This window comes from Haliaeetus leucocephalus, unplaced genomic scaffold (assembly GCF_000737465.1).
Source record: "Haliaeetus leucocephalus isolate CR32 unplaced genomic scaffold, Haliaeetus_leucocephalus-4.0 Scaffold495, whole genome shotgun sequence".
Classification (NCBI taxonomy): domain Eukaryota; kingdom Metazoa; phylum Chordata; class Aves; order Accipitriformes; family Accipitridae; genus Haliaeetus; species Haliaeetus leucocephalus.
In genome coordinates, this window is record NW_010972931.1 from 6,638,523 (window position 1) to 6,662,107 (window position 23,585).

General features: G+C 45.1%; 1 protein-coding gene across 1 annotated transcript in view; it reads right to left on the reverse strand.

Annotated features, from left to right (window-relative positions):
- The window catches only part of MAP4K4 (mitogen-activated protein kinase kinase kinase kinase 4), a 168,600-nt gene that overhangs the window by 72,987 nt on the left and 72,028 nt on the right, over window positions 1–23,585 (reverse strand). Inside the window, exon 2 of the mRNA XM_010575718.1 lies at window positions 16,776–16,832. Within this exon, the coding sequence (XP_010574020.1) occupies window positions 16,776–16,790 (15 nt within the window). The 5' untranslated portion in view covers window positions 16,791–16,832. The remainder of the gene's footprint in view (window positions 1–16,775; window positions 16,833–23,585) is intronic.

Below are 23,585 nucleotides of genomic sequence, written 5' to 3' on the forward strand. Positions count from 1 at the left end.
ACAGACAAATGCGTCTGCTGACCAGAGGAATTCAGGGACGTCTGCGAGGGGCAAATTTCCCTTCGTGTTTGTGCCAAACCCTTCCAGAGGACAGATGACAACCAGGGCTGCAACCACAAGGCTTTTCCTTTGTATTCAGACAGGAACAGCTGTTAAACAGGTACAAAGGTACGGCCACGTCTGGGCACGCGTGATAAGTGAGTTCTTTATAAAATCGGTTGCTGAGGTTTTCATTTTCTTTGGTAGATTAATGCTGACTTATGCACAGCATTTAAAATCGCCCCACACTGCCAAAGCTCTGTAAAGGCTGTGCACTTTAGTGTACAAGTAAGTGCATTTGGCGTTGCGCCACTATGTACAAAATCATTTTCATGCAGCTGCCAGCAGAAGGGAACTATATTCTTGGACCAGATGTTTTTGTTGTCGGCGCTGCCAAGCACGCCTGGAAACCTCACAGCTGAGCAGTGCTGCAGGAGTGAATTAACAATGAACAGAGCCACAAGATGCTCATGTCCATCTATCAGACGGGGCATCAAGATCTCCTCTCTCCCTTCCTCCCCCTCTCCAAGCAAGGAAGCTGCCGATAGCCAGCTAATTATTTACCTGCCCAAGAAGAAAAGCCCTTCTGCCTCCATCAGGATAAATAACAGCAACAAATATTTGCAGAAAATATACACCCCAGCTGCATTTACCCCTAGCTGGGAAGGTGACAAAGAGACCATGATTAACAGCCAAGAAAACAGGACTGGAGAAAACATAAATGGTCCTAATACTACAGTACATGTTTGTTTTTGCTGTAGGGCTGTGAACAAGCTTGCATTTATTAAATGCTATTTCACCTCAAAAATCAGAGCCGCTATGGCATCTCACTCTCCAGTTTAAGAGCAAACAGCTCAGATCCCAGCACAAGTCTCTGACTCGTGAGCTGTAACCCTGGAAGCACCGGCAGGAGTTTGGGGACAGGAATCCACTTCCCAACCCCGACACCGGCTCCCGGTGAGGCTCGGCTGCTCTTCGCCCTCCTGTCCCCGTGCTGCAAAGCAGGGGCTGCCGCCAGCCCCCGACCTGCCGGCCTTGCCTTGCCTGTCGCGACTCCACCACGACTAGCAGAGGGGACCCGCGGGCCTAGAGGAACAGAAATAATAAATGGTCAGACAGCTGCTTAAAACCGTGGATGTGTACGCACAGCAGGCAGAAAGCAGTCCGATCAGGGACAAGGGAGCCAGGCACCGACACCCGGGTGCTGATAAGGAGAAAACAAGGTTTACTCGGTCCAAAACTCTCCCTTGACAGGCCTAAATCAACCACAAAGTCTGTAAGAGAAACCTGAGAGGCCAGGCTACCTCACCCAGAAAGAAAAAACCCTGCAGCAGGCAGGGAAGAGGTAGCAGCACATCCAGGCTGCAGCCCTCCCCGGGGTGGCGAAGGGCAACGCTGCTCCTTTGGGTTTTGTGGCTTCTTTGTTTATTCCACTCGCCGGGCATCACACGTGTTCGAAGCGAAAGGCGGCAGAAAAAGGGGGGGGGGGGGTGTTGTGAACCTGCTGAGAGCTGCTTTGGGGTCTCTTTTCTCAGACAGGCAAAGCCCTCTCCCGTACCGCAAGCCACTGTTAAAAAGCGACGCTCGGCAACTTGGCTGTAAAATAAGCACAGGCGTAACGTGTTTTACTGAAATCCTCCTATATGGGAATGATCTGCTCACCTCAGACAGGGTATCATTTTGGTTTCCTCAGCCTCCAGTAGCCACCACATCTCCTGCGCCAAATGTAGCCCGCCTAGCTACACCCACCAGCCAGAGCCTGACACCCAGAGCAGCACCTTCCTTAAGGATAAATTAAAAATTATGTGTTTTACAAAAAAAAAGCAAAACAGATGGCCTCTCTCGTCCAGAAAAATAAATGGTCTTCTTGTCAGGGACTTTTTCCTCTTAAGACAAAAGTAATGCTATCACTACAGGGTCTCAGGGGAAGATGATTCACGACCAGGAAAAAGCCTGCAATTCTGTGCTCGGGGTATTCACCCCAACAGATACTACAACTTTTTACTATGCTAGTCCCGTAACATGACAAAGTGACAGTCTGAAAAAATTTTCCCTTCATTACACTGATTAGAAACCAAAGAAAGAGCAAGTAGCCTAGCCAAAATGTGGGGGGTGGAGGGGGGGGCATTTACATCCAAAGGAGAAAACCTGGATTGTTTGGAGAGCTTCAAAATTCAGGAGGATATGCTTTAGGGCACCGGATTTGCTCAGCGCGGAGCTGTGTGACAATGAAGCCACGCACAAAGGGACAGGCTGAGCAACCCTGCCAGCTCCAGCTCCACCACCAAGGCAAGGATCCGCTGGTTGGTTTGGAAACACTACCAAGCAGCGTGGAAGCAGCAGAAATCCCACACACAGCAGATCGGACCTCTCCAATAGCTGGAGAGAGGCAGCTAAGTGAAAGACCATGTGTTGTGGAGGTCAGCTTCTGCCAGACTACAGGCATCTGAACAAAGCCCGTCACGGCTGGAGGCTCCTCTCCTGCGGTTTCCTGAAGCCTTGTCCCTCCAACAGGCACATGGAGAAAACCCAGAGCCCAGTCAAAAAGGAAAGCCTCACAGAAATTGCTGGTTAAATTGGTTAAGCTTGTCTTTGCCAGTTTACTAACAAATGATGCTCCGCTAGGAAAAGCCTGTAGTTGCGCTCTGGCTGGCATGAATTAAAAAGCAAGGGGTGGGGGGTGCAGAATAGGAAAAGGAAGAACACGGAGGCTATTATAAAGATAACAAAACATAATAATAATAAAAAAAGGAGGTTCTAAGGTTGTGGGTGCTTTTTTTTTAAAAAAAAACTCTCCCCAAACCAGCTCCATCTGTAGTCTTTGAGCATCTGGGGGTTTCTGCCAAAGTGATCAGTAGCAAAGAGCTAGCATTTGTCTTTGAATTGCAGCCATTATGTGTTCCAGCGTTCCCACACCACGGAGAGAAATCGGAGGCACTCACAATTCTCCCTGGGCTAACGCCGAGCCGCTGATCCAAAGCACAAGGGATGACGGCAGTGCATGTGCGCTGCTTCACATAAAGGCAAGGCACGGTGGAAAAAAGGACATTGCCGCTTTTCATGACCTATAAAACTTCCTCACTGAAAGCGGGCTTGGCTGAGGGCAGCTCTCCAACTCATTGGCAAACCTCTTCAAAGCGAGACATCCAGCTAAGGTTGTCTTTCATACAATATAGCCCTTATTCCCTCACGCCTTCAGTTCGTGAGTAGACACTTTTCCCCAGGAGCCATAGCACGTACAGCCATGCAACAGTTACAGCCCAGTTTTGGCCACCTCTCCCCAACACCGACACTGCAGCGCTGGCCTGGAGAGCGGACACGTGCCCGTGCACACCGACAACCTGCACGGTCCGGCTTCATCCCTTCGGGTTAGTGCAGGACACCGCAAAACCCTTTATCTGCTGTTAGCTGCCCACCAGCCCTACTCACCTCACACCTGGAGGGCTGGGTAAGGCCTTATTTTACCATTCATCTTGTAAAGAAGATTAAAAGAGAAGGTTAAAAAGGAAAAAAAAATGAGGATGAAACAAGTTCTCTGAATGGAAGATGCAAAAAAATGCTAAGCACCAGTAAGCTCCTAACAGCATAACTCAAAGGTCTCTGTTATGTTGCTGTGTATCAGGTTTCAGAAGAAACTTCTGGCTTTTGCCATCATGTGGAAGGCAAGAAGGTTTCTCGCTCTGAAGCCCTCTAGTGATGGCCAAAAGAACAGCACTCACAGAAGTACCTGCTTTGAGTGCAACCAGGAGGAAAAATTTTAGACAAACCCTTGCACAAGAGATCACTGCTCATCAGCTGTGCCAGGTCTAGATGGCCATATCTCAAGGAGCACATAGCAGCTCGTGGAGCCATGCTAAGCAGAGCTTTGGCGACTGTTTATCCACACTCTAAGTAGCTATTTGTCCTCCAAAGGCTGATGAATATGGGTATTTTGTGAGCAATCATGGATTACACCCCTAATCCAAAACAGGCATCAATCTATCATGAGCGGATCTTAATCAAGACTCAGGAAAAAAAATGTGGAAAATTCACAAGAATGTAGGCTTGATACTAAATATCAGGTTGGTTTTTTGGGTTTTTTTTTGTTTTTTTCAATCTCAAACACTGAAATCCAACTTTTTGATCTATATTGTGCCTTAGCAATAGGCACAATCTCTGCTGTCCACCGAATATACAGCTCCTGAATACTTGAGTTTCCACAGCTGTATTCATTTCATGCATTATGGAGCTGTAGAGAAGACCAGTAGAAGAAACCTCTTCATTTTTTTCTAAGAAAAACTCTTTTTAACTGCCAGCCAGTCTTCGACCCCTCCGTATCCAGCACTGCCTCAGGGATGCTACTGTGTCAGAAGGTCTTTCCTATGAAACTACAACACTCTGCCCAAGCCCACTGATTTGCATTCTTCTGCTTTATCAACAAGCTGTATGAAATTCACGTATTACAGAACTAGCTATATATTATTTATGTCTCAAAATGGTAAATCATTACATGCATCATATGCAACAACGTTAAAATAAGCATTGTTTCCCACAGTAAAGTCTGCTCTAACACCTTATGTATCTTAAGACCACTTCATTGCCAAAGGAACTGCTGACTTAAATCGTACCTAAGTAACATTTGGAGGAAGAAAGAGTGATATCCAGTGAGTTAAGCAATGGTACCACACAAGCATACAGAGCAAGGGCAGGCTGGGCTTTTGATTCCGGACTTCACTTAAAGCAAACAAATGTCTTTCAGAGGCAGATCTACTTTGGCTACCTGGATTAGCCCACTAAAGGGTTGTTTTCTTTTGCCATTCACTAACCAAAGCACCATTAAACTCAGGATTAGCAAGGTTCTCTGCCTGCAAATACGGGGCATGGTCCAAGATGTGGTTCACCTAAGCCAGTCTCCCGCGGGTCACCAGATGAGAGGCAGCTGGCATCACACATCCTCAGCACAGGTTTTTTGCCTCCACCGTTGGAACCGAGCTCGCCACCCAGCGATTCTTTGCTCTGACATTATCCTGAACACTGGAATTCAGAATCACAACAAATGTTATGGAAATGGTCCAAAGCAGAAAGTGAAGCAATTTCTGAGGCAAGCAAGCAGACTAAAAATAGCCTGCTGCACAGTGGAAAGAATCAGAGGGTGGGGGAATCCCTGCAGAAGACCTTTACACTCCGTTCTTTATTCCTAAATCTGCAGGTGTGGGGCACTACAAACAGTCCCGCAGTGGCCATCGCAGGTGGCCGAGGAAGATGTGGCCAGGCTGTTTGAAAAGCATCGCAGCTGGCCTTCCTCCAGGGTTCATGCCGCAAAGGGATGGCTGCGGGGGTGCGGTTCCCCAGGCAGCCTCAGGGCTCTAACCCTGAGGAGATGATGATGATGATGATGATGAGGGCCAGGCCTCTCCCACTCCTTGCCCTGCCTGGCCCCTCTCCCCCACCCCCCTGCCAGCTTTTGCTGGGGCGAAAACAGTAGAAAGCTAATCTGAATTTAAAAAAAAAAAAAAAAAAGAAAAAAAAAAAGAAAATACTTCTTTGCCAGCAGAGCGCTCTGAAGGACGGGACCAGAGAGATGCTGGAACAAGCGCTGTTGGGAAAGGGGTGGAAGAGAGGCAGGGCTGCCCCTGCAGTAGCAGCCAGACATCAAATTGGCTTTGCTGTACTGTAAAACCACATCTCAAGGGAGAAGTAAATAGAAAATAGGGAAAACCTGTAGACACCTATATCATGAAGAAGCACTGCTATCACAACAGGATGCCACCTCTTTTCTTTCCTGCCAGTGGGAGAACTCCTTTCCTGAATTTACATGCGTGTTTATTTGTTTGTTTACATTTGTAGGCATGGGAAAGAGAACAAGTTTGCATTTATGTGCTGATCCATCCATTTTTACAAGAACAACGCAAACTCTAACAATTGGTGTTGCAATTCAAGACTAGGCTAGGTACATTTCCCAAACTCTTTTAACCAGAATTGAGGAGAAGCAGCAATTCCGAGACAGAAACCAACATCACCCTCGGGGACTCAAATTTGAGTGGAGACTTGTTTGACGATGGAGCCCCCTCTGATCTATAAATCAGTGCAACTCTATCATTTTATAATTGACTCAAGGCTTTACATTTAAACAAATTGTTGCAAAAGGGCATAGCCAGAGAAGCAAAAAGAAAAATTCAGCGTGAAAAACAACTAACTCATTTATAAAAACGGGTTTGTCTCCCAGGCTCAAAGAGAGGAAACGCCAATAAATGCTAGAGAAAAGGCTGCCGAGGTAAAATATGCAAGAGACAAATAAAACCCTCCTTAATGGTGCTGCCTTTGCATCACTGTTTCCACAGCAGTGACTCACGGCTGCCTGGCCGCCCGCAGCCCTAGCCGGGAGGACAGGTTAGTGCAAGGGGAGCCAAGCAGCCAGCCACAGGGATGCTCGCTCTCCCTGCTGCCTGTGGTCTCTCTGTCCAATTACATTTCCATTCGGTAAAATATTCCACATAAGAAAATGATTTTCAGGAATCATGGACACTCTCCTTTCTTGCTCTTGGACGCAGAGCCAAGGTGTTTTGCCAGGCCGGTAACAGCTATCTGAAGGTCTGTGGGCTGCTGCATTTACACTAAGATTTCCACTTAGTTCTTACCAGCGCTAGAATCAAACACTAAAATTCAGTTCAGGGAGAAGGAGCTACAGTGGAAAATATCCCTGCTCTGGTGAAACACTGCAGAAACACCTCATACACCAACTGACACGCAAAAAACTGAAAGTTCATTTCTGGAACTGACCCCTCCACTAGGCAGAGAGAGGGACACTTGTGAAGGCCCCCACCATTCTGCAGAACTAGGTGCAAAAACGAGCAGGCTGTTGAATTCTCACCACGCCTTTTGCACCAGTGATGTGCTGGGTAAAGAAACTACCGTTTTACCTGGTGGACACGAGGCAAAACACCAATGTGCTTGCCCTCCACACAGGAACAGTAGCTGCTTCTGCTGCTAACTCGCTCGCTTCTCACAGACACACCTTTCAGATCAAAACATTTGAGAAATAAAGCCTGACATGAAAAAAACCAACAGGCAATCATCAGAACAAGAAGATGCCTCCTTGGCCAGACTCCCATCTGCCTAATCATGCTTGAAGCAGGGTCTTACTAAGAGAGACAGAAAGGACAGGAGAGCAAAACTAAACTGTGCTTATTATGAAGCACCAATCTTTGCAATTTAATGACACCACCTTTGCACTTTTATTTAGCGGTAGAAAATGTTCTCTTCCAGAGAGGCTACGCAAAGCACGTTCAGTGGGCTTTAATCCCTTTTGGATTAAACCTATCTAGAGGAATGTACACAGGCCCCTTGCTGGAAAGGACTTGAGACGCTTCTACGCTCAGGAGACAGGCAGCATCTTCTACACTGATCAACTGCACTAGTTTGCACAGCATCTTCAAGGCTCTTTTAGCTCAGCCGTGTGCTTCCCATTGCATATTTAACAGATTGGGCACAGGGGGAGAAGAACGCTTTCCTGTTAGGCACAAGGGGAGTGTTCGTCGTGGTTACAAGTCAGCTTAGAGTACAATGAATTCCCAAGTCCTTGAGCATTAGCACTTGCGGCCATAATCTCTAGATTTAGGAGCTGGGCTTTAAGACTGTATTTTAGCCAACAACTCCCTATGCAATCACTCAAGCTGCGTGTTGCAAAAGGAGCACTGTCGAGGGACTTAGAGCAAACATTTTTGTCTCATTAAATGTTGGCAAATAACGTTGTTATTTTATATTTATATAGACATACGCACATCTTAAGAAAGAGAAACAGGCGGAGAGAGATCACGCAGGATAATCTCAAATGTACAATACTATTTGTGGACCTGTAAACTAAAGAAAGAACCAGAGGGAGATTTTAAAATGCTTAGAAGTAGTTTGCATGTGCTACCCTGCACACATTCCTATAGCTGCAGCACTCACTTGAAAGTCAAGCATCAGAACTTTTTCTTTAAACAAAAAAAACAAACCAAAACCAAAAAACAGACTAATCTACTTCCCCCTCCTCATTTACTGCAAAACAGTGGCCAGCTGATTGATAACGGACAGTGGCTAAGGTCTGCCTACCATTCCCAAAGCAGAGGCTATAAATTTCAGCCTCTCCCTTCTCTGCAGCCTGCCAGTTTGCACATAACTTGTCGGGACTTTGTATCTTTGGAATTTCTCCTCCTCATTAAACTTGGCCAAAGTTTGCCAGCAGATCCAAAAGGTATTTGGTGGAAAAGAAGGCAGGACACATGCACTATCACCAAGAAGCCTCATTTCCTTAGGAAGTCAAGATAAAAATATGGAATGTTGCAGCAAAAACAGGAGTAGCCCACAGGCAGGTGCGGTTTATGAAACTACAATTAAACACAGTTAAGAATGATTACATTTCAAGCAGATATATCCCCTTTAACATAAACAGAAAATTAATTCTCCTGTCTTTGATCCTAATGCCCGAGCCAGATTTTAAAGTGCACCTCTGAAAGACAGCAGCTCATACTGGACCTGGGATCTCTTGCTTGCCTCTTCAGGCAGGAGGAATACAACCGCAGACCTGGGTTCAGCCTAGATACTTGCTAAAATGAAAGCACAATGCTCTGTCACAATCCTCGTTGGTTTTACTCTGCCCAAAGTGGCAAGAGCACACATGCTCTAACACTGTATTGACAGGGTTGCCTTGTTTTCCTTGAGTAGATGGTATGTCTGATTCACCAGGGGTAAATTGAGCTGTGCTCTGTGTCCGACAGAAATGATACAAAATACAGCCCCATACTTTTTGCTATTACCTGCACACAAACATTTATGTTTCCCAAGAGAACTCCCATCTCCTCAGACAGCTTGAAAACACAGAGCTCAGCACTCAGGAAGGCACAAACACTCCGCTCAGCTCAGAAGAAATGCTCCATCACTAGAACTTGCGCCGGCTATTATTGCTCAAATTTGCGTCGGTGCAGCTATGACCAGTAGGTTAAATATCACGATTGTGAAAGCATCAGCACACTACCCACACTGAGCCTTCACCACTGCTAGTATTGAGTGCAGATTTCCCTAAAGACGCTCGCAGTCATTCATATACATATGAAACCACATTGTCATTAGTGACTTCCTAGTCAATGCTAACAGCAGGCCTCCAGATGACTGCAGGTACCAAGTCTAAGGACTGAAGAAAAATAGGCACAGGATTACAGTTAAATCCATAACTATTGCCCATTTGGACTGATAAACAATGCCCAAAAGCTGGAATTCAAGCACCTGTCTTACTCATCACAACAATGGTAACAGACGTTCAGTAGCTCGCCTAGATGACTTATCCTTTCCTTCTGAGTGTGTCAATGCAGTTGCACCATCAGACCAAAGGAAAGAAATTTTTAAAGAAAAAGTCCAGACTTGTCCAAAGAGCTCAAGACTTGCAGAGAGATCTTCTTAATATGCAATCCTGTCCTTCCACCAATGGAAGTCAGGTATAGCCTACACAGCCTTCTAGTTTCCATTATGCTCCAGTACTAAACATGTGCTCTCGCATACTGACGAGCAGTAACAGATCTCAGGGCCACAGCTGAGGAGCATATCCTGAGCATCATCTGTTGTGCTACAGTGGAGTGTTACCTGGTTCTCTTACAGCCAGGTAGGTAAAATTTTAAAGCCGCCTCCCTAAAACAAGGACATCCTTCTGCACTCCAAACTACAGCAAAGTTCCCTTTATGTGGCCGTAAATTCAGCTTGTGTAATCTAAACTGCATTACAATTTACAGAGCACTGGCAAAACATTTTCTGCTAAACAGGAAAAAAATGTTGCCCATCAGACCCAGCACAAGCACAGAGATGAGGAGAAGGCAGAGGCAACACAGCTTTCTTTGCACTTTCTTAACACAGTGATCCACGATCAGCCTTGAGTATGAAGCCATCTCCTGGCCTCAGCTGAAAAGCCATGCAACAGGAATACTACTAAACGAGCATCACGAAGCCTTCACAGTCAAAGCTCTTTTGCTGTTGACAGATAATAGATGCTGGTGAAGCAGCAATGGTGCCCTCAAGGATCTTCATGGCAAAAGGAAAACATCTGTTTCTTCAAGCCTTGAAACAGTCAGGTTCCAAAACAAGCATGTTAAAATATATAGAGAGCTATACCCGCAAGGACAACTGACAATAGGCTGTGCATGCAAACAGTCTTCCATTCAGGTGGAAATCCTGCACTAAGAAGAAACCATATGCTGAAAAAAGCAGACAGAGAAACAAGGATGTATGAATGTTTTACATCTCTTTTTTTCTCTCCTCGTTGCCAATTTTCCCCCAACCACACAGTATCAGCATGAAGTTGCTCTTTGCTGGGACATAGCAACACAGAGCTGTGGTGCTTGACACCAGCTCTCTCCAGTCAATCCATATCGCATATTATTTCCAAAGCCGCTTGGTAACAGCCACGACTTTCTGCCCTGACCTCAAACCGCACGTGGAGCTCCCTATTCAACCTCCCTCTTGCAGCCGCACCAAACCTGACATCCTCCCCTTCCCAAATAAGCTTTTCCAGCCTGACAGTCTTGCTAACCACCCCCAGGACTTGGATAAGAGTGAAAGTTTGCCCTTTATCCAAACTGGTGCCAGCACTGCTCCAGGAAAGTTTCTTGAATCACATCCAAAAATCGCAGATCTGACTCAGGCCGGGTGTTAGATGTATTTTCCTTGCTGGGCGATAAAGTCACTGCTCCTTGTATGGCTGTAAGGACAAAAGGCTCTCCAGAGTTAAATGTCGCTCTACTCTTTGAGGACTATGAGCTGGCAGGCTAAGCACTGCTCTGCCACCCAAGAACAGGGGTCTTGCGACATGTCTGACACCGTGAGCCCCCCTGCAAGGCCCTATGCACAGCCCTCACCCTGAAGACGGACAGGACCACCTCTGCCCGACCCGAACGGGGGTCTTGCAGAAAAACAGGCAGCAGAGCTGATGGGGGCTGCAGCAGAGCCCGGTCCCACACCAGCCAGCACTGCAGGGCTGAGCCTCCCAGCATCGGGAACACAGTAAAGCCTGGGGAGGAACTGTGCCAGGCTGCTGGGCAAGGGCATGCAACGGAGGTAGGTGCAGAATCTCAAATTAAGGAGGGAAACAGTCAATTATACAAATGCTCTGCAGCTCAAAAAAGGCTGCCCTGCTGGCTGCAAGGCTATTGCAGCTCTTTTTGACCTCCTCCCAAACCAGACGTTACAGCTCAAGGGACCACTCTGTCCAGCTGTTTTCCCCTGAACTGTAATAGAAAGTTCCTAGCAGCCTTTTTTTCTTTTTTCTTTGTTTTTGACCTAATACCTGGAAGAGATCAGAGGTTAATCAGCTTCAGAAGAGACCGGACAGCAGTCCACACTGTAAATACCTTTCCTATTTATTTCTTTTCCACGGAACGATTCTTTGTTTTGCCAGGTAATTGTTTAACGAAAGACTACAAAATTTTGTACAGACTAGTAGTAAGCAACCTCACATTTGAGGGACAAGCAAGCAGGGTGCCAGTACTCCCCATGGGAACAATCTGGATTTTTAGGTCCCTGATCCATCTTCCCCAATTCACATCAAGAGGAAGGGACATGGCAAAGGCTTTTGGTAACTCTACTGGCTTCAGGTCTGCTTTGGCTAACTTCGCAGTAAGTACAGCCATGGACTGGTATGTAAGTCCTTCATCAGGCAGCTGCACTAAGCCAGGTAAAGCCAGGTGAAGTAGTGCATTCATGTCTCCACACTAAAAGGCCAGCCCATCTTCAGCTTCTCGAGACTGGCTTGGCTCAGTTTTGTTTGCACAGTGCAGTGAGGATCTGCATTTCCCAGTATTCTAGAGTGAGGCATCAACTTTTTAATTTTTTTCCCTCCAAACAGATCAAAATCCACAGACTGTCTTTGGATTTTCATGAGAAAAAGAAAAAGCACATAAAAGTTAGGGCAAACTTCTGGTGTTTTGTATTTTTCTTTTCCCCTCATTTTGTCTGCCTGCATGTGTGGGAACACACACACATTTTTATTTATCTGCAGTCTTTCTACAGACTGCTTTTGGGATGTCTTACAGACGACGGATAGATCATCCACATGATCGCAGTTTATAACACCACATAGGCCATAAGATACAGACTCACAAGAATCAAAGTGACTTGCCTACTGCAACAGAAAAAAGCAGTCAGCAGAGTCGGAAAGATGGCCATGAATAATTCGGGTAACCTTTCCTGCCTAGGTACGGGAGATGTGCCACGTTTCTCTGCAGGCCTGGAGGTTTTGGTTTGGGGTTGTTAATTTTTCTGCAGAGTACATACAGAAAGGGCAAGACAGGCAAGCACTAAAAGCAATCCAGCTTCTTTCATAAATCAGCAGGATACAGTATCCAGTTGTTTACTTAGCATAATTTTACACAGACTAGACTGGACAAGTCATGAAACACTGGGCACAAGAGCTGAGAAATGCTGCTATTAAAAAGGCATGCGGAAAACTTTCCCAAGGGATGCCAAGAGTGTGTGTGGGAAGAGGTAGGAGGAAGAAGCAGCAGCGTCAGGGGTTATAACAAACAGAAAAGAAGCGATTATGTTTTTCCATCAAGATCAGTTACTAAACCTTTCAAAGAGAAAAGCATCGCTGGAAGGGGAACACAGGAGTGACACTGGAAACAACCATGCAGCTGCAAAGAAAACCTCCAAAAGAGTTAAGCAGAGTCAAGCCATCTGTTTAGGGTGTAATGCAAGTTAACAGCTTAGATGCAGACAGATTTGCCAAATAAGCTTTGCTAAGGTTTTAAATGTTATTTGCTTCACAAGAAAATGGATTCTTCTAACTAAACGGTGACTGCCAAATCTTACAGTATACTTGTGTTGCATCTGACAACATCAGTCATGGCTCACTTGGTATGCTACAGTGCTGCACACCAGTAGGCACCAAGGAGCTCATGGAAACCTAACAGCATGGTCAGTGAGTGGAAGGGGTCAACATGGACTGAACACCACCTTCTCCAAAACAATGCCCCAAAAGGAACAGAGATCCTACAATAAAAAGGTTAAAGACAGGCTAGAGGAATCTCTCAAAGAACACCTCCCCCCACAACATGTGTGCAGCCTGAGATTCATCCTACATATGTACATTTTGGAAAATAATTTTTAAAGCATGTATATGCTGATAGCTCGTATTGTTCCCCTTTTACGGTCATTGGGCTCATTCCAACAACAGAATAGCTTTTAATTGCTGAGGACTGGTGGGGTTTTGTTTTTATTTGTTCTATTCTCCAGTGAAATTTTTTCACCCTACATGCGCTCCAGCTTCGCCCCCTGAAAGTGAAAATAGGACGTACATATGCACCATTCTGTAGCAAGACTTACAGATCTTTACATCTTACAGATCCTTTAGTGCTTGCTTTAGTGCTGTAGATTTCAAGATCTATAAAGATCCACAAAATCTTCTAGATCTTTTCTTAATTTGTTTAGAGAGGAGGAAAGTGGAAGAGACAGGAAAGTTTTATGCACATCAACACCCCCCCAACGTTTCAGGCAGCAGTACTAACTAGTCATAATATATTCAAAGATCAAGCTGATATCTTCAGCCCACCTCCTCTTTTCTCATCCTTACCACCATTCTTTTCAAAATTAAAATCTGAAGAGAAAACCACAAGAAAAGCTGAGAAGGATGAAGAGCATTTCCACAGCGCCATGTACATTACAGAGCTGTAATGTTTCTTCCAACGTCTCTAGTCGGCAATTATACTACCTCGTTTTCTTCATGCCAACCCAAACTTTTTAAGGAAAGCCTTCACTGACTTTGACATCCCTCCTGTTCGGGTGATCAAAGCTTTACAGCCCAGAACTGATGTAACCTCGCTGATCCTGAGCAATGTTCGAATTGCAGAATTAGGGCCTTGAAAACTGAAAATTTGGGGTGTGCCCACATCGCGTGCCAACACATTAGGCTTTCTAATTTGTTAAGCATTTGGCAAAGCAAGCAGTGGATCAGAGATATCCCAGAAGAAACAAAGTCTTGTGTCTGTTCTCAACGCAGGTTAGACAAACAGATATCCTCCACAGCACTGCTTATATTTAAGCAGAAAGGCATAATACTGCCAGTAAAACACACACAGAGGCACAAATCACCTAGAGCTTCAGTAGCCGCTCATCAAAAACCTCACAATTTCAGTTTTGTGGAAGTTTCCACTCAAGCCTCTTTCCCCATAGGCACGGACACAGTTAGTGTTACCATTAGCCTACAAGAGTAGCTCATCTAACTGTAGCTCTTGAAGCAGGCGGAGAAGGTAAAGTTGAGGCTGTGGTTCCTTCAGCATTTCTTTTGGGGCAGTGCTGAGGGTGGCAGTCACTGCCCCTTCTGTCCCCACGTTCTCTCCTCCCACCATCCCCATAAGCTGTGGTGAGCTAGAACCAGGATGGAGCTGCACGATCCACCAGCAAAAGGAGGCGTTCATGAAACCATCCCTTGCGGAACTGAAGCCATGGCTTGATGATTCGGCCATCTCTGACAGCAATGTCCATTTGAGCTATGCCCCTTCTCCCCCATGGCCGTCGGCGGCTGTTTTCCAGTCTCATGCCACCTTCTTCATAGCGACGGCACAACTGTTTGTAATGTCATGCGCTAAACTAGATCAACAAACCAATCCAGGTTATAAATAACCAGGAGAAAGAGAGGAGTGAGGGTATTTTTAACCTGGAACTGGGGCCTGTTCACTGATCCAGGTCACCATCTGGCCCCAGGGCAGTTGTGCCGGCACAAGTGTTGGGAAACAGGCAAGGAACCAGCGAGCAAGAGTGGACGGGAATAACCTACGGCCACATCTGCCACTAAGAAAATGGTACATGCAATGTTATCACCCATGCCTGGTGGTAAAAAGTGGAGCTGACTTAGCACAACTTGGAAGAATTTACACCACTTTTTTAGCCTCCGCAGGCTAATTACTTCGAAGCGAAAACACATGAGGTCCAATGGTAGGAACAACACTTTTAAGCTGCATGGGGCTAACATCTCCAAACTCCTTCCTCTGACTGCCCTTAATCCCCTAAAAAAGCATGAGCTCGTGAGATAAAAGATAGACAGTGCCAATATACAACTAGCTTTTCAAAACCAGCCAAAAATCACTGAAAGTTTCAAAACATAAGCCATCTCCCGCAACATGAGCTCAGCCATACTATAGACAGCATTTTTCAATTGTTTTCCTTATGCTGTGCAACCTCTCCATTACAACTGTTTGTGATTAATATATGCTATTAAAAACAGAGGGAGTGTGCAGTACAGCCAATCTTAATGTTATGGAAGAAGCCTTCACCATGCACAGTCCAGCAAGCTGTCCTGTGAAAAACTGCTGCACAAATGGAAAGGTTTGCTGTGCAAAGAACATTCACTGTGTGTCAATGCACCTTCATTCTTCTCTGGTTTGTCTGCTTGTTAACTGCAGCAAAAAAGCACTGCCTCCTCGTGAAGGCAGCCTTTGAAAATCTCTAGCTGAAAATTGATTTTTATCAGGCCATCTTACAAAGCAAGAATGTCTAGCTTTTGGCAGACACAACAGCTTAAGTTAGAGAGTGGCAGTCACACTGCCCATCGATCACAAGGAGATTCCGAGATATGACTGAAGTCCTATCAGTCGACCTAACCCTGCCTTGTTTTCCTCCCTCTCCTGCCTGTTTACCCATTACACCCCAGCCACTCGCCTAGGAGCTTGTGTCCAAGGCCATTTTTACTTGTTGGCACTTATACGCACACATAAAAATATAAACCATTTTGCAGCAACACCCTTGTAGGAGTTTTGTTTAATAGAACCAGCTTGCCAAGGACCCCCTGCTCTGTACAATGTACATGCATTAACATAATTTTTCCCCTAATACCTATATAAAATTGAGGAGTTCAGAAAAACAAAGACGCTTGGTTCGAAGAGGCATAACCTCTCTTCAGAAGTGCAATATCAGTCAAGCGTTGCAGATATCACACAGGAGGATCTCATTTGATTTTAAATCTGAAGCTGTTTTGTTAATTTGTGGATGTAACTCTATAAAATACAAATGGAATCAACAGGGGAAAACCCATGCTTTTCCTGATCTGTTTTGAAGACTTAATTTAAACTGATTGCTTTTTGAACAGCATAAACTGCAAGACATCTAAGGATTCAAATATAGGCATATATTTTTTTATTTCTTTGGCTGGGCTAATTTCCCATCTTTCCCATCTAAAGCTCCACAGTAAATCCCCCTGGGTCAGTTACAACTACTACTTTACAATGCTGAATTCTGCCAGCAATCTGCATAATGTTCCTGCAGATGTTTCTGCTTTCAGGCTTCTTGGAACTTTATTGGACCCATTCCTTTGAATAAACGTATACCCTTTGTAGGCTGCAAATGTACCAGGGAAACTAGTGCCCTCTACGTCAAGCAGCCTAGTCGCCTTCTTTTTCAGTAAAAGCAAGATGCTACACTTAAGAGAAAAAAATGAGAAGCAGGGCATCTGACTTTTTTTCCCCTCTTCTGAGAAGTTTCTGAAAAGGGAGTGCTACATGTGCTCATACACCCTGGGACCAGCCAAAGCAGTTTGTGAAGGCCAGAGGCCCCTGCACACAAGGGCCCAGAAATCTCATAAAGGGCAGATGGGCTCAAGAGGTCAGGTCCTGCAAACAGAAAGCAAACGTTCACAAGCAAGGACCATGCCCTTCAACAGAAATACGAGGTAAGACATATGCCAGCTCTCATTATTAAATTTTACCCATATTGCTAATAAAGCAGAATGTTCCTCTACTCACCTCAGTAACGTCCATGACTTTGATGGCTGCCAGCTGACCTGTTTTGACATGCCGACCCTGAAAAAAAAGAGAGAACCGTCAGCACCGGCATCTCACCCATCCCTTCAGCACACACAGAGCAAAACATTCAGACCAGAGCTCCAGCTGCTGGGTTTTGCCCCAGCTGTGCTGGACTCTTCTGATGCTTCATATTAAAAAACAACAAATACTCTAGATGGCTAAAAGAAAAAAAGTTTCTTTTTAAAATGTTCTTATACAAATCTTAGACTCCATTTCTTTTTCTCCACATTAAAAGGATGATTATCAAGATTAAGCACAGACGGATTACATTCACAGCTTCCCTTCTTTTTACTTTAGCAAAGCTCATAGTCAGTAATGATAGTTTATTAACATGCCAGAACAGTTAAACTCCACATATTGCATATTTTTTGTCTATGCACCAGTGCCTGGTACCTGGATGACATATTACTAGGTAAACACAAGCATGCTTAGGGGGTTGCAAAAGGACATTTCTCTTTGTTTTGGTCTTCACTAGTAAAAAAAAAGTGGTTTCTTCAAGTGATGCAGAAGAAGACCTGCAATCGCTCTCTTTGCCTGTCTCACGATAGCTAGACAAGAACAAGACGTCGTCTCCCTTCAGCTACGCCACCATAAGGGTATGGTTTCTCAGTACAGCTGGAGCTGAATTAATAGATCCCAGCTCCTGCAGCAGGGAGCTCCTACCCTTCCTTCCCCTGCCTCCCTCCAGCCTCCTGTCACACATTTCTCCCGGGAGCCCTGAGCTCCTTCTGGCACTCCTCGGATCATATGATAAGCTGATTGAGATCACTAAAATGGCAGAAAGTTAGCCGAGAAAAAGCAAACTGCGGGGTGGGGCGGGGGATTGCAGATCAGGAAATTAAAGTGGTTTGCTCCGCAGTCAGAGCAGAGCCGGAGCTGGCGGGAGGCAGATCGCAGGGCTGGGGGGGAGGCAGGCAGCCCCACCGCCTCTCCAGCCACCGTGGGCTGTAACTCGCCTCGGCTGACTTCTGACAAAACCCCTTTTCTCTCCAGTGTATCTTTCCACGAGGTGGGGCCATATCAATTAGCTGTTGTCTATTTTTTTTTCTGAACAGGCACTTAGAAATGGTCCTAGTATTGGTATTTTCCAGCTCTCCACTTAACACCCTGCAGTCTGCCCCAAGACTTCCAGTCGAACAGCCTGGTCTCCTAACGCCTCTCCCAAGCATTATCCCAAAGGCTCTTCTCTGAATCAGTCAAGCTCTTCAACAAGAGTTATGCCCACTACACTTCTTCACTTTTATCACAAATAATGATAAAAACCACAACAAAGCGTATCACTAAAGTCACAGTTCCTTTACCTTTCTCATCACCAACTTCTAACTTTCCTAGGCAGAAACCTATACATAGCAACCACTATAGCTGATGGAAATCAATAGTTTTTTTTTTTTCCTGGACTAACTTCTTAATCTCTTTCCAGATTCTTTCGAGACTGGCACCCTAGAACTGAAGCACCCCAAACCACTAGTCTCTTTGGAGAAATCTTGACCCCTTCACACCTTATGATGCCCTTCATGGAGGTAACGGCCAGGCATTGCTGGTGCATGAGAAAGGACGAAATGCTGCAGAATTCACAGCCTCCGCTTTCTTTAACAACTCTTATTGTGCTGTGCTCTCCCCTTATTAACCATTCCACGTGCTTTCTATAAATAAATTACTGTACTCGGGCTTCTGCTGGCTCTGTAAACTCTCTTTATTGCATGCATTTCTTTTTACAGCTTGGTCTCAAGCTGGTTTCGATTTTGAAACAAAGTTAGGGTCGTAACATGTGTGCAGTGGCCAAGATTGACCTCATCTTGACCTTACTACTTCTTGAACCAAAGCCTTTCAGCAAGCCCAGGAGAGATGCAACTCCAGTTTCCCACCCTGGACCTCTGCCTAATGACAAAAGCCTGTGGGCTTCTCCTCAAGACTTACCATCCCACCAAGGGAGGAGGGGAAAATGTTTTACACTGAGGTGCAAAAATGCCTCCTCTCAGCTCTGCCCTTATTTTCCCAGCTCTGTGGAAGGAACTAAAAGGCCCAAGGACATTGGGAAGCACAGTTTGAGGTACAAAAAGAATATGCTAAAGATAAGAGAGGAACAAGGACATCTCAAGGAAAAAAGCTCACAGCACTAAGAAGGACTGACGAAGAAGAAACTTTTTAAAAAACAGTGAAATATGGTTCACCATTCATTCTGCAGCAAAGCGGGGATGCTAAAATGGTGGCAGAACATACTCCAAGCAGAAAAAGTGGCACACGGAAGAGCGAAGTAGCAAGACATCCACAGGATGCCACATATTTTATGGAACGTTTGTTCCATTAGTCTTTTTAAATCCACGAACTACTGGTGGGCTTGCTATTTCCATAGAGAAGCCTGAAATTTCCCAGGGCTCAGCTTCACAGCTTTTCTCAAGACAACATGCCTCCCTGTGAGACTGGCCCACTCGGGATGACTAATGTGCACCAGCCCAACCGTCCTTCCCTGCAGCTTTACGGGATCCTGCTGGTGCCTCCACTAGTCCCTACGAGAACCTGGGCCACGGCAGCTACAGCAGAGCGCAGCGATTGCTCGCGTTCCGCTCTGCTGTTTCTGCAGCAGGGATGGGAAAAGCTTCTCCCGTAACCCTCCTAAGGGACTGGAAAGCAAGGGAACTACAGACTGTGGGAAGTGTGGGCTGCTCAGTATCCCAGGCCAAATTTAAACCCTGGTCATTTCAGAATATTGTTAAAAATTACTCCAAATACCCTTTTCATAATGTATGGAGCATTCATATTCTAAGCATCTACAACATATATGGGGGGAGAGGGGGGTGCTGCATGACATTGATTTAGATGAGAAAAGTAAAAGGGCATTTTGAAGCCACATTCTTTTCACTAAAAACATTTTTAGAGGGAGGGAAAAAGCAAACATCGCAAGCACAACATATAAGCATGAGCAGAGTTTTTGTTTGTTTGTTTATCTGCTTAACAGCTCCGCTCAAGAACAGACTTGTCAAACTATTAGCATGCTGGTATAATTTTGCTTGCAACATGAAAAGGCTAAGCATTCCTGTTTCGGAAATCAATCTTCAGATTTTCATAGACAGCTTTTGCTTTGGAAAAATGTGCCTGCATTAAAAATAATAACAAAATCTCAAAGTGGTTGATCGCGACGAAAGAACTACAGAAGTCGTAGATGGGAGAAACCCTCTGAACTCAATCTCCTGGGATTAAAATTTATTCAAATTCAACTCCCAGGGCACTTCATAAATGTGGTAACCATTAAGGCCCCATCCAGACACCATCTCAGCAACACCACTGGCTAACACTCCGGCGGGACAGCATTTTTCTTGCAGAATGAGGCCCCTGCTTTAGTGCTGTCTGGAGTTGTGGCCTCTCGGGGTGACCGGGGCTCCCTCATCCCCAGGGCACAGCAGAGGTTCTTGCAGCTTTCTTTCTCCCAGCAAATTGCCGGCAATTACCATCCGAGTATCTGAAAAACGCCATGAGATTGCAAAACACGACCCACATTAACTGAAAACAGCAGTTTCTTAAAATATTGCTAGATACCAAATATGAGAGGCTGGGGATCACAGGATAACTGTCCCCTAGCCAAAAGTTAAGTATGGATATGAAATATGCAATGAAGAAGACCGCAACCTAGATGCATCTTGTTAAGCATAAGATGACCGTCTCCAGAGACAACAGACTGAGGAGGCTGCAGAGGTCACACTGCATAGTAGCAGCAACAGGTAGTAAAGGCTACATCATCCCAGGAGCAAGAGTTTGCCCCTTACCAGGTCTCAGGCTGGGGGCCACAACAAAACATCGGCACTGTCAGCTGAGCCCGGCTCCCAGCCCCATGGAAAAAAGCCCACCAACACATTCCCTTCATTTAGACCATGTTGAGATTTTATCGACCAAAATCTCCAAGCTACTTGTCATGTCTTACGCACCCTCCCCGCCTTTCTTTCCCTCTTTTCATGAATCTATTCATATTAAAGCACTTGTTTATCCTACCAAGGAAGCAACGTAAGAATATTCTTAAGACTGCTACTGCACCATTCTATTTTTAAATGGCCTGTTGGGATGAGCAAGTCAATGGAGTTGAGCCTGCTGACCCCAACTCTTGTCCTGTTTCTTCTCATGTGGATGACAGAAAGTTCATTTACATTTACATATGGAGGGATTTAAATTACAGCTCTTCTCATCAACTCAGCAACACTGCAGCATTTAACTGGATCTTAAACTGAATCCACTACTTAAGCATATTCCCAGTCATGTCTGATAGCAATATGCTGTTTATTTCTCATCTTGGTGGGCTTTATGCATGTTGAAAAGCAGAGGGGACAAGGGGAATCCTTGGTAGACTGCCAAGATCTGCAGAACATCATAAATTTCAAGCCTACCCACACTCGCCAAGTCAGTTAATACACCTACTTCTTGCCTCTTTCTTCCTCTGCACACATTAGTACTGTAAAATTTTTGTTTTGGAAAGGTTCAAAGGCAAGTGGTGTTATGTGCTGTTTTTCATGGTGCTTTTTTTCCCTAAGATGCCTTAATGTTATCAAAGAACTATGCAAATTAAATGCAAAAGAAATATTATCAGCTCATTTACCTCCTACCTCCCCCAAATTATCCAAGATATGTATTCCACAGCAATGTAATTCTCCTACTAACACCGTTTCCGGCCTGTGTATTAACATGCCTTTTGGGGGACAGTTTCTGGAAGCTTGCTCCCCAGCTAAATGGCATGGAAGTAGAATATGGGGCAACATCACACATTAAGGAAGGAAGGCAATATGTGTGACTCATGACTTGCAAGCTTGGATTATCCTGTGTACTGTACACAATTAAGTCTCTGGAAAACTTCTCCAACCTCTCAGTATCCTATGCTGACAGTTGTGGAAAGAAGAGCAACTAAGTTGAAAAAAAAAATAATCTACTAATTCAAATTTCAGTTGCTACAACATCCACAGAAGCAGCAAGCTAGATTTAAACAGGCTATCAAGTGAAAACTCACCACGGTGCCACCTCCTAGTAGTGCTGTACAATGCCTCCATGCCAAAATTAAGTTTTCAATTTGCTTCTCATTTAGTTGACTCTAAACTCCTTCCAGCCTGAGGCAATAGGCCATGGAGCAATACTCTGCTATTAGGTTGCACACACCAGTGCAATAAATGATACCTTATTATTCCAACGCATGTTTACCATCAGCTCTTTTTGTCGCTCGCCAACACAAGAAGTTGCAGACCAACCAACTTTGCACTGCAAATACTTGGACTCTACAAGACATTTTTTCCTGCTCCCCAGAAAGCCTAGGCCTATCCTGTGAAAAGTGATGGGAGTAATGCTTGCGGAGGAAACAGAACACGCGTTTTTAACAGGCAAAAAGACAGAATGGTACAAAGTGAAAGCAATCTCCCCAGTTAAAACCAAATAAGAAAATATAAAATGTTCTTAAGCAAAAAGTCTACCTAGTTGTATTTGTAGCCAAAATAACGTTGTTCCTATTGATACAGCATTCTGTGAGCTAAATAATCATAGGCTCCAGCGATGGAGATAAATTTGTAAAAAAGGGATAATGTTTATCTGGCATGGAACCTCCTTCTAGAATAAAAATCAGCAAACAACCTCAGTACAAAAGCCTGGCAAATCACCGAAGAAACACACGAGAACAAAAAAAGGCCAACATTAATGTTCTTTCTTCCTGTTAGATGATTTCTAAACCCAAACCAACCAGAAGCTATTAAAGACTCCCACTGTTTAAGTCAAAGACAGGACAGGGTTCTGTTTTCCCTCTGTCTAACTCTTGACATCAAATGCCTGGAAAGCAAAACAGAAAACAACATACACTATCCTGCTTTAGATATCCACACGCTCACTAGCTGTCTATTGAAGAAACAATAATGACAATTTACTTATGCATAGTACTGCATTCTGTGAAGTATGAAAGATGCAGAGTTATTATCAGTCCTGTACTTCCAGGGACAGAGTGAAAAGATGTTACCCCTAGTAAGGAAAAAGAGAGTTCTATGCACTGATTTTTTACTTTGATTGCTAGTTTTGTGGTGGCTATCCCACTCCGAAAGATGCTGGATATACATTACCAGAGGCATTTCCTTCTCCCAAACAGCTCATTGCCTAAATAGGAAAAAGGAAAGAAAGCGGGGGGAAAGATGGTGGGAAAACCATGGCAGAAAGCCACAATCTAACTTTCCCAGGATCGCAACAGGTCAACGGCAGAGCTCAGAGTTAGGAGGCGTCTCTGCCAACTCCCAGCACCCTGCCCAGCGGTCCACCTCGCCCTACCGATCAGCAGGAGATGTTTTTGTCTGATGGGAGAGGACAAGAAGAGAACTGCAATGGCAGACAGCTCTCTCGTCACTTCACCTGGAAAACAACACCAGTCCCCCGTAGGACCTTAGACAGATTTGCCTAAGCGAGGCCTGGTGATCATGCCCATTTCAATTCACAGCCACCGAGACTTTTGTCCGGACAATAGATGAAAAAAAGCTGGCACAAGAGGGGGATGTTGCAGGCAAAGGGTAGGGTAAAAGGTCTACCAGTGGTGCAGTTTAAGACTATAGCTGGCCCTTCGTTACCCAGTCACGCCAATCCCAGTCCATTCAGCCAAGTGGGATCCCCCAAGGCTACACATTTCCTGGCTCAAATGGCACAAAACATTCCCTTATCAAGTGGCGCTTACAGATTTCCCTCTTCCTTCTCCCTCCCAAATCCCGAGCAGGATAGGTCGATGACTTAGGGTCCGCTGGCAACACTGGC